Source organism: Ceratocystis lukuohia, assembly GCF_044167205.1.
Source record: "Ceratocystis lukuohia strain C4212 chromosome Unknown Supercontig1_pilon, whole genome shotgun sequence".
NCBI classification, from domain to species: Eukaryota; Fungi; Ascomycota; class Sordariomycetes; order Microascales; family Ceratocystidaceae; genus Ceratocystis; species Ceratocystis lukuohia.
In genome coordinates this window covers 1,493,075-1,504,347 of record NW_027263520.1, presented here as the reverse complement: position 1 = coordinate 1,504,347, position 11,273 = coordinate 1,493,075, and the positions used below count along the sequence as shown (strand labels likewise).

Below are 11,273 nucleotides of genomic sequence, written 5' to 3'. Positions count from 1 at the left end.
TACTCTATGGTCCTTTAAGAGCGCCACTAGGATAAACCCGGCGACAGCTAGTGCGAGCGAGAAGGCATGGCTATACTCGAGCCCTACAATGTACGAGTGTACAATAGCCTTGGCTAGCTTTCCTTGGGCCTCCTTTACAAAGTCGACACTGGATATAGCGCTGTATACAATCTTGTGCACATGGCGGGTCAGTTATACACTAGAATCTCCTCTAATCCTTCAAGCTATCCACTTACCGATGCTCTCTCTGTAGAGTTATACCCAAGACTAGCTAGGTCGCCATTCAATCTCGCCCTGATCCCCATTCGCATGACGGCCGTTGATGCAGACACACCAATAATCGGGCCTATAGCAGTAGACAAATATAGAATCGAAAGGGCGGGCGCAGCGTGGCTCTTGTCGATTACATTTTGAAGAGAGACAAATACAGCGCTTTGTGCTACGCCAGAACCGAAGCCGCTATCAAGAAAGAACACGGCGTTAGCTTCTATTGGACAGGAGCAACCTAGACGGAGATGGAGAGCACATACCCAGGGAAGACAAACATGGACTTGATCCAGCCGACCGGCACATTCCAGGTTAAGATGAGAAGGCTGTAGCATAAGCAGCTTGACAGCGTAGCCACGCAAACAAGCCATTTATAACGACCAGTCCTTGGGATTGGTGGTAGATATGATTAGCAACTAATCAATCGAGGTAACCTTGACCGTGAACCCGAAGTTTCTCACCTTTGAATTATCATGCCTGACAGGATAGAGCCTAGCGTGTTTCCTAGAACGGCTGGAAATAGATGCCAGCCAGCCTCGGAGCTTGAAGACTTGTGGACTACCTGAAAAAAGATTGGGATTGAGAACATGAGACTAACTTGCGCCGAGGTCTGGAGAAACATGATAAGGAAGGACGCTGTAGCCTCTCGGTTCCTAAAAAGCACAAGAGGAAGCAGAGGGCTCGAGGTCCAGCGGGCTTCGCAGGTGATGAATAAGCCTAGGAGAACCAGAGATGCGGCAAACAGCGCTGGAATCCAGGCGCTATTCCACGGGAAAAGAGAGCCCCCCATCTGAACAGGAAACAGAAAGGCAAGGATGGCCGAGCCAAGAAGAAGGGCGCCGACAAGGTCGAGCTCGGCCTTTGGTTTTCCATCTTCAGAGATTTCACCCGCGCCGCCCGCCTCAACTGAGGCTGAGGCTCTTCTGGTGTTTCTCCCCGCGGTCTTGGTATCCGGCAGGTACAACAAGCACAGGGCAGAAGCAAGCATAAAAAGAGGCACTTGGCCCAGAAACGACCACCGCCAACCTACAGCATCTGCAAGCCAGCCGCCGAGAGGACCGCCGGCTGATCGGCCGGCTGTGGCGGCAAGGTTGATGTACGAGCGCCATGCGGCAAGGTCACGAATAGGTACAATATCCACTAGAAGAATAGATACCAGAAGACCCATGCCAGCTCCAACGGAGCCGCATATTATACGGCCGATAATCACGGTGCCGAGGGACTCCGCGGTACCGCTGAGGGTTGGGTGTTAGTTATGGGAAGGAAGAGTTGAAGGAGCATGAGATATTGAATCTGTCCGCTTACATTACAAGGCTATGGCAAAGATTAGTAGCTTGGAACACAGTATTCGGAAGAGCAAACTCACCAGCCAATCGAAAAGACAGAATAGCAGAACAGGATCACGGGCTTCCGGCCGTATACATCGCTGAGTTTCCCAAACTGCCCCCGAGATGTCAGCTAGCACAATCCAGCCAGTGAAGTAAGCTCCAACATCGGCTCACCATAACTTGAGTCGCCGCTCCTGCGAGTCCAAAGGCGGTAAAGATCCAGCTCGATGATTCCAAAGAATCAAACTCGGATGCAATAGTTGTGTGGGTCGCAAGCACCAAGGAGCCATCTGCATTGTATACAAACACAGCTAGAAGATGGTTAGTACGTATTTCTCGTCCCGGGCCTGGGCATGACTTGTGGGGCATCGCATACCGAGGACCATGACCATAACGATCTGGACTATACGGGGGTCCGAAGGTGCCTCTGCCGGGGTTCCAAGTGGGACTTGGACTGCGAGCCTGCTATCATTATCCTGGTTCTTCCCATGGCCAGCTTTGGCTATGGCTGGCTGATAGCCAAGTAGTGCTGTCCGTTCACTCGAAGTAGCCTCCATGGCCTATCGGTGGCTAGGAATTCTATGAGTGGAACCTCTGGAAACAATGCAGGTTATCAGCAAGACCGCCGAGTTAGGGACGGACACTCAATGCGAAGAATGATGAAGAGTAGAAAAAGGCGGCGCAACAGGGCAAGGACAAACCCAAAAAATAACACGACACAAAGACGTATTTATTGACGCCTCTCCCCTATTAGCTATCCTACTAACCAAATCCCATTGGCAGCCGGATGACATACCTGGTAGGTCGTATTTGCCTTATCTAGCATAGATGGCGTAATAGTTAATGATGCATCGGCCTTGAAAACCCGGCTAAGATCCCTGTTGTTGCTATTAGATTGTACGGCTCCGAAAAAGACTCCGACCCTGTATCTGTATTAGTTTCATAGAAAAGGAAGACAGGGGCTTATATTTGTATGTAAGCATGTAAAAATAAGTAACGTAAACAGCTAACACAGTAGAGTACACCAACGGACTAGCAGACTAATACACATATCACACCCATTCGTGCCACGCAGCCCCGTCCCGCTCAAACTGCGGTCCTTCTGCAGATAAGATATACCCGCTCTCACAGTGGTCATATTTCACGCGGACTTGGTCAGCGTAAAACTGATCAAAACGTGGGCTTAAAGCATCGCCAAGTTTCTGGACATTTCCTTGCGGGTGCAGCGACTTCCAGGGCTCGACACATGTACGGCCCTGGCAAGACTTGAGTACTAGTAGCAAAGCATCGAGGCGCTCTACCAGCTTTTGTATGGGCACAGAGAAGAGTGTTGGTTTTGCAGATGATGTGCTGCTGTGCAGCAGGTTCGCTATTTGGTAAGGATCCGTAGCAAGATCGTACAGTTCCCGCGACCCGTCGCACCACACTGCATAATACAGGTTGTAGTCTCGACCGCTTGCGCCAACAACGCGCAAAGCCTTGTATGTGTTGTTTGCAGCTACATAGGCTCCGTTGCTAAAGCCATATCGACCTTCTGCCAGGCCCGTGCCCCAGAATTCGACCGTGACATGCTCATGGCGGGTATCCTGGGCCGTTTCTAGCTGGCTTAATGTTAGTGGAATAGGCATGCCGTCAAAGCCAAAGGTACTGTCGAAAGCAGACTGGGCGAGATGGAGAAGCGTAGGTGCTAGGTCGATATGGGTGGTGACCAAGTTGGTGACCTTGTTGGCAGGAACTCCAGGGCCGCGTATGATTAACGGGACATTGATGTCTTCTTCGTAGCCGCACTCCTTACCGGGCGGTAGACGGTGCTGGCCGATATGAAAGCCATTGTCACTGGTGTAAAAGAAATATGTATTGTCTAGAAGCCCCTTCTTGGCAAGTCTTTCAAACAGCCCGTCGACCAGCTCGTCAACCCCCTGGAGTGCACGCAGTCTTTGGCGGTAAAAGTGGTCGTTGTACTCAATAGCACTGCCGTTCAACTTGTGTTGAAGCTGTATCCAGCTGGCACCAGTAGGTTTGTCGGGATTGAAATTGGGTGTACGCGGCACAAATGCATCACCAAAGAGGTTCTTATGGCGGTTAGCCGGAATTGGCTCAGTAAAATGTGCCGTGTGTGTCCCGTCTGGATTGAACGTAAACCCGACATTACTGTGCGGCGCAATAGGGGCAATACCGAGGAAGAATGGCCGGGTCTCCCGGCTGGCTTCATCTAGAAGGTTGTATGCCTTCTCAGTGAGAATTTCCGTGGTGTGCCGCCCCTCGTAACTTTGGGGAGCATCTCGATTGTGTTGATAGGTCGAGTTGAGATACTGGTACGTAAAGGGGTCAAGAAGGAAGTCTGAGCCGTTCCAGCCCGCAGGGTAGGGCGAGTTGTAGTTGTTGATATTGTGTGAGTTGAATAGCTTACCAGTATAGTACGTATTGTAGCCGGAATTTTGGAGCCACACTGGGAGATAGGCATTGTTAAAGCCCTGCGATACGAACTTGGGATAGCCGCCTGAAGATATTAGCCTACTAGCTTACCTAGCAGTTGCGTATTCTTGAGGCGAAACTCACCGTATGGAGGGCTCACGTCTGTCACGTTGGTGTTGTGAGCCAGCTTTCCCGTCCACAGTGAAACCCTGGATGGACAGCAAATTGCAGTTGTGCAAAAGTGGTTCTCAAACGACGTCCCTTGTTCTAGCAGGTGCTTTTTGACACTGGGCATATAGGCTAGAGAGTCCAGGCGCTTGTCTTGATCATCGACGAGGATGAACACAATGTTTGGCTGCCTGCCCACTCTCCGGGGGTCTGGGCTGGGGAGAAGCGGAGCTTGCTGGGTCTCGAGTGTAGAGGCACATTGAATGAGAGAGCCGGCAATGGCCAAGGCAACAGACACTAGACCTGAGGGCTGCATGACGGGCAACGAGGCGATGAGGGGGGAGGGGGAGAACATTACGCTACTAACCCATGTTGAGCGGCGAGCTCCCGGCCTTTTATATCCTAATTACAGCTGCCTACACACAGCTTGACATGATGACGGCTCTCGGGTTCTGTCGCTATTCATATTCACAGCCCATTGGCCAAGTGTGGGGCTTGACAACCATGTCGTCATCTACCACCATCATCACAACAACTTGGCCGGAGGTTTCACATTCCTGGTGGTGGTGCGAACCCTAACACTGCTACAGACCCTAGGGACAAACTGCCCCACCAATGCCCCTCGATGTTGGTGGGCGGACAAAATTTCAAGACTAGCTAGCTGAGCTGAGCTGAGCAAGGCTGGCCTAGTAACTGGGGGGCAACACGTTAAGTTAAGCCAAGGCTAAGGCAGAAAGGAGAGTTGAAAGAACCCCTCCAAACTTTTTAACTGGCATTTTGAAAGCATCAACAACCAGCAACGCCCCCCCAAAACTAACTAGTTCTTGATTCTTTTACGGCTTGCCTCTTTTCTCTTCTTCACTTTTCCCGCTTGCTTATTCTAAAAAAAAAAGACTCGTCAAAATGCAGGCTCCAGTTGTGGTTATGAGTGCGTCCCCTCTTTGCCATCTCCCGACTTCTACCTCTGTCCCCTGACCAAGCTCTGCCTGGGACCAGACCCGAGCTCTGGCTCTGCTTTGTGCATGCCGCTTGGAAACACGCCCGAGTCACATCATCACACCATTGGTCTATTCTTAAAGCTCTGTCGCTAATAATGTATTGCTAAATAGACACTGGCGGCCCCCAGGAGCGTCAGACTGGCCGAAAAGCTCAAATGTCTAATATCACCGCCGCCAAGATGTATGTTTCTTCTTCCTCGGCCGCCGTTTAAAAACCCACCCCCCCCCCATACACGCCCGCTACCAACTACGTTCAAAATGGTGGCGATGAGCAAGCTGTCTCGAGCTGTCTATACTTGGGGCCTCTCCTCCCCTAGAAAACAGGCCCTGCTAGCTTTGGTTGAGGGGGATGGCTATTGCATCTAATATTTCAATTATTGCACCTATTCATACAATGCTGTTTATTCCCCCGCATTGCTAATACAATTTAGTGTCTCTGATATCATTCGCTCCTGCCTGGGTCCCAAGGCTATGCTCAAGATGCTTCTGGACCCCATGGGCGGCATCGTCCTGACCAACGATGGTCATGCCATCCTTAGAGAAATCGAGGTGTCTCACCCTGCCGCCAAGAGTATGATTGAGCTTTCTCGGACACAAGACGAGGAAGTTGGTGATGGCACCACTACTGTCATTATTTTAGGTGCGTAAGAGTGGTTGGTTTCTGGGTCTTCGTTGCTGCCCCTATTTAAACCCGGTTGTACCCCTACTATGTACTAACACTGGCCGTATCCGAATAGCCGGCGAAATCTTGGCTATGGCTTTGCCCGAACTTGAGCGCAACATCCATCCCGTCGTAATCATCTCTGCTTTTAAGCGCGCGCTAGAGGATGCCCTCAAAATCATCGACGAGATCTCCATGCCTATTGATACCTCTAGCGACTCTGCAATGATTGGCCTGATTAGCTCTTCCATTGGAACCAAGTTTGTTTCCCGGTGGTCTGACCTCATGTGCAAGCTGGCTTTGGATGCCGTGCGTACTGTCACGTGGGAAGTGTCTAACGGCAAGACGGAGGTCGACATCAAGCGCTACGCTCGCATTGAAAAGGTCCCTGGTGGTGAGATTCAGGACAGCAGGGTACTTGATGGTGTCATGCTCAACAAAGACATCACTCACCCCAAGATGCGCCGCCGGATAGAAAACCCCCGCATCATTCTCTTGGATTGCCCTCTTGAGTACAAGAAGGGTGAGTCGCAGACACAGATCGAAATCAGCAAGGAGGAGGACTGGAATCGCATTCTGCAGATCGAAGAGGAACAAGTTAAGGCCATGTGCGACGCCATCATTGCCCTGAAGCCCGACCTGGTCATTACCGAAAAGGGTGTGTCTGATCTTGCTCAGCACTACCTGGTCAAGGCCAACGTGACGGCTTTGCGCAGAGTCCGCAAGACCGACAACAACCGTATATCTCGCGCTACCGGTGCCACTATTGTCAACCGCGTTGACGACCTTCAGGAGTCGGATGTCGGCACCCAGTGCGGCCTGTTCGAGATCGAGAAGATTGGCGACGAGTACTTCAGTTTCCTTACCAAGTGCCAAAACCCGAAGGCTTGCACAATTCTCCTGCGGGGCCCCTCTAAGGATATCCTCAACGAGATTGAGCGTAACCTGCACGATGCCATGGGCGTTGCCCGCAATGTCGTGTTCCACCCTCGCCTAGCCCCTGGCGGTGGTGCTACTGAGATGGCCGTTTCCGTGAGATTGAACCAGCTGGCCAAGAGCGTCGAGGGTGTTGCGCAATGGCCGTACAAGGCTGTTGCCGATGCCATGGAGGTGATTCCTCGGACGTTGGTCCAGAACGCTGGCAGCAGCCCCGTCAGAGTGCTGACAGACCTGCGCGCCAAGCATGCCGAGGGCAAGCACACCTGGGGCATTGACGGCGACAATGGCACCATTGCTGACATGAAGGACTACGGTGTTTGGGAGCCCGAGGCTATTAAGCTGCAAAGTATCAAGACGGCCATTGAGTCAGCCTGTCTGCTGCTCCGTGTTGATGATATCTGCAGTGCCAAGAAGGCTATGCAGGGCGGTGGCGGCGGCGGCGGTGCCGAGGAGTAAAGAGAAAATACATCAGATTATATGTGAAGCTAATCTGGCATTTGATTTGCAGGAGATGCAAACATGCAAAGAAAATAATAGACATACCATCTTAATGATTCTGTGAGGCAAGCGATGGCTTGGGTATATGAACATGAATGGGTGACATGGTGTGGACACGATATGATGCTTGACTCGGGCGTACTTATATCATCATGACAACGTTATTATAGCTGGATGCAAATAGCATACTGGGAAGAAAATGCAAATAATTGGAATGTATTGACACATGCGTACTGTAGCATTTGAAAAAAAAATCGGCTCTGAGCCTATGAAATCGTAGGATGGGTGGTCTAAATATGAGAAAAAGAAGAAGCTAGCAAGGAGACTGGAGCGCATGCTTTGGGATAGGGCTGTCTCATGATTCGCTATGTAGAGGGGTATAAAGGATGAGAGAGAGAGAGAGAAGGGGAGGGGGAGCCAGTGCAAGATATTAGAAAAAGTCGAGGCGACCAAGAGTTGTTTTTGCTTTTTGCATTTGGTTTGGATGTCCCTAGTCGTCGTCGTGAATGATTAGGCCCGTGATAGGCGGTTTGTCTGGCGTTGATGTTCCAGCTGGCGAGACACGCTTGGTATCTCCAGCTTCGGCGCGAGCCAAGCCTGAACTTTCTGCCGTTGGTGGTGTATCGTTTGGGGCATTATCGGTTTCTTGCGTATCGTCAACTATATCGGCTCTCTTTGGAAATGAGGGTTTATTGTCTTTTTGGCTTGGTAGTGTAGACTTGGCGGTTTGCTTTGGCTGTGGACCGCCTCCGGACTTCGCCTTTGCCTTGCGCGCCTTCATTTTCTCGCGTTTCTCGCGGTTCTTTCTCGTCTTCTCGTCGTCTATTTTCTGGCGCTCTGTCTTTTGCTTCTCGAACTCGCGGTCCGCGTCCTCGCTGCGCACTTCCTCGTCCATGCGACGCAGACGCTCGTACTCGCGTCGGCGGGCGGCTTTGTACACATGGAACTCGCCGGAGCCAGCTCCGGCACTGGAACCTTGCACGTTGGTGACGATTTCGGGCGGCGGTGGAAGTGCACGTGCTTGCGGAGTTGCAGCGATGGGGATGTGAATGGGTTGTTCGGGCTTGGCAAAGAGCGCTTCGACGGAGGCGGCTTGGTCTGACGTTGGGCTGAGAAGACGCCGTTTGGTTGGGCGCTTGCTGCGCCGATCGGCAGATGTGGGAATCGAGTCGGGGCCACCTGCAGACATTTTAAGTGATGATGCGACGATGAAGGCAGGAGAGAGGATTTGAGCTATTCAAGAACAGAAAAAAGATTGTAGATAGCGTGTGGGCATAAAAGAGCAAAATGAAGACGAGGCTATTAGCCAATAAATAAATGTGAATGAAAATGTAAAAGAGATTTACAGCTGCTCTTCATAAACATGCAGCCGAAAATTGTACGTTCTAGCATGGACTATCGCGACAAGGAAGCGCAAAAGGTGCAAGGCTGAAATGGAAAAAAGTTGCAAGGCTGAGAGGGAAAATATGTGGAGATAGCGTAGCTTAATTAAAACAATAGAAAGGCTAGAACAAAGCTCCGGTCTATTTTCAGGTCACGTGCCCGATAACCCACGTCGGCCTCCCGGACAGTGTTTTTCAATACGTCCCTAAAACCGCAATTACAAAGATGCAAAAGCCTCGGTTGCGTTGATTTAGACCTGTGCTGCCGTGCATATAAATGAGCCTGTGCAATATTATGTGATTCCGTTGTTACCTCTATTGGTGTATTATCAGAGAAGGTGTGATTATTACTAATCTGCTCGGCGGCTGGGCCTGTATTGTCTCTCGATGTCATTTGGTACTCTTAGCCATTCGCGCTACTCTTTATGGGTTCACCTACTACTTTAACCGCTGCAGTATAGGCGCCAGCCGCTCGTCATGCTTTAAAACCAACAATTATTAGGCGGATCTTACATCAAGGTTCTTTGTTGTGGGTTGTCTCGATGGAAGGCGGGGTAGACGACAACGACAGAAACGCAACAGGGGCGGAGGGACTATTTGAATGGCGTAGTGTCGAGATTTCATGACCTCGTGACCTCTTACCTCCTCTTCACTGCACGGCCAAAGATCCGTCGACCATAGCGGCTATCTACACTACTCTTGTGCCAATATCTTACTCCTCAGCTAGCTACTCGACTTCGTCTCTCGAGAAACGCAATTGATGAGAGCTTTAACTTCTCACAAATTAGATTCTGCATTAGACCACCGCTGCTTGTTTTAGTGCGCCAGTATCGGGAATTTCAAGGCTCACATAAATCAAGTCAAAGCATTTGTTGTGACTTGGGACGCATACCACGGCATTTGTCCTCCTGCAAAGTAGTTTAGGAAAGCATCAGCAATAGAGGCTGAGGAACAAGGACTTTTGCCCCACGATAGCATCCTAAACACCATCTATAATTGACTAGTATTCTCTGTCACGGGCTCTAGGCAAGCTGTAGTTGCTGGAGAGTCTTCTATGCTTGACATAAAGAATAAACGGTGGAATCTCATCCCTTAGTCGATCGTGATGTTGTGGCTCTCTCTCTCTAAATGGGCAAAGTCTAGAACGATCTCTAAACAACCTGAAAGATCCTAACAAGGAGTGTTAACGGAGTTTACGGCCTTGGCGGTATTCTGTGAGATCGGGGTTGAGAGAGCGTAGTTGAAAGTACGGAGGTATTCGGAGATCGGCTAGGTTGCACATGCAGGTAGGCGTCTTGCTGGATGTGGTAAAGTGGATCATAGGGTGCAATACCGACATGCATGATTGGTTGGCTGAAGTGATCGTCACCAACATTTTACCGCTTGGGAAGGAAATCATACGAGGGCAAGAAAGAATGGGCAGATGTTGATTGTTGGTTGTTGGCTGAAGGATGGATTGGAGATGAGTAGTAAGCCCGCCCAGGCTGAAGGCTAGATTACTGGCAGAGAGGTCGCGACTGAGTGGTTCTTCCTGACCTAGAGGGTTTTTGGTACTTGCCCTCGCCTAAGATACCGATAGGGAGGAACATGATGGCCGGCAGCAGGTATTTTACATGTCCTTGCTGCTTATCGCTAACTGGCTTACTTAATAGCCGGATATCGGCGGCATTAGGGCTTGAGAGAAGAAGGATAGTCGGCAGCAGCAGGTTCCATTCCTAGCCTGCCCTACGTACAATGTCTTTATTTCCTTCCTGTAATACGTTTAACGGATGTTTCAAGTGACATTATCTGCGCTAACGGTAGCCAGCTGGCCTAGGAACTTAAGAGAGGTAGGAAAAAGAGGGAGGCAAGGCTGCCCATGTGTGATCTTGATCTCTTGTGCCGTCTCTACTGAAAGCCTTGCTCTAGACCTAGACTGGGCTCTTTGACATTTGACAATCTGTCCATGCGCAGTGTCAATTTTGAGTCTATTTTGACGGTGATTTCGGCCTGGAGGGATGCATCCCACTGGGGCATGTTGGGTAGTCTAGACGCAAGAAAATAAGATAACAACCAGGTAAGGGCGTCTGGGATGCAGGTTGGGTGAGGGATAAATAACAAGAGAATGCAAGATGCGCGCACGTGAGGCATAAAACAACAAAGTAGGTGAAGAGCGTGAATGTGAGTGTGAGTGAGCGAAATATTCACAGAGGTAACGGTAGGATGGGAGTTCCCAGATAATCGGCAAGCCTCCTGATATAGGTGGAATTGGCCAATAGATGAGGCTCAAGCAACAGATCAGGGCGCTATTATTGTTGGTGCAAACAGGGAAATGGAGAGTTTGACCAACAAGTGAAAGGATAGTAGCGTGTTTGAGATCTCTTGTTGGTTGTTGGTCTTTGCTTACTACTTACTAGCCGCGTGAAACGGCAGTTACTATTCTAAATATCGATAAAATGCCCTTTTTTTCAAAGTAAATTCGTCAAATGCCCCTCAATCGACAACTACCATCCTTTCGTCCATCCCAAGCTAAATTCTGATTCGACATTGGCTTTTTTCTTTGCAACTTCCTACATCGTCACCTATTAAAACTGCAACTACTTCCCTTTTCTTTTCTTCTTTCTGCTTCTGGAAATAG

At 50.1% G+C, this 11,273-nt stretch overlaps 3 protein-coding genes across 3 annotated transcripts; 1 reads left to right on the top strand and 2 right to left on the bottom strand.

The window, feature by feature from the left end:
- Nucleotides 1-267: 267 nt before the first annotated feature.
- On the bottom strand, nucleotides 268-4,494 carry HOO65_010384 (Arylsulfatase; the record flags this gene model as incomplete). Its single annotated transcript, XM_071005286.1, has 10 exons — nucleotides 268-346; nucleotides 531-593; nucleotides 729-1,502; nucleotides 1,573-1,581; nucleotides 1,634-1,725; nucleotides 1,770-1,906; nucleotides 1,972-2,107; nucleotides 2,392-2,518; nucleotides 2,715-4,095; nucleotides 4,155-4,494. The coding sequence occupies 10 exons, from the start codon at nucleotides 4,492-4,494 to the stop codon at nucleotides 268-270; spliced, it is 3,138 nt and encodes a 1,045-aa protein (XP_070862206.1).
- Nucleotides 4,495-5,081: 587 nt separating this feature from the next.
- Nucleotides 5,082-7,232, top strand: HOO65_010383 (T-complex protein 1 subunit gamma; the record flags this gene model as incomplete). Its single annotated transcript, XM_071005555.1, has 4 exons — nucleotides 5,082-5,106; nucleotides 5,288-5,357; nucleotides 5,608-5,816; nucleotides 5,914-7,232. 4 exons carry the CDS (start codon nucleotides 5,082-5,084, stop codon nucleotides 7,230-7,232), a joined length of 1,623 nt encoding a protein of 540 aa, XP_070862205.1.
- Nucleotides 7,233-7,764: 532 nt separating this feature from the next.
- On the bottom strand, nucleotides 7,765-8,463 carry HOO65_010382 (PRKR-interacting protein 1; the record flags this gene model as incomplete). The annotated part of the gene is made up of 1 exon (XM_070999701.1): nucleotides 7,765-8,463. The coding sequence occupies one exon, from the start codon at nucleotides 8,461-8,463 to the stop codon at nucleotides 7,765-7,767; it is 699 nt and encodes a 232-aa protein (XP_070862204.1).
- Nucleotides 8,464-11,273: the final 2,810 nt, after the last annotated feature.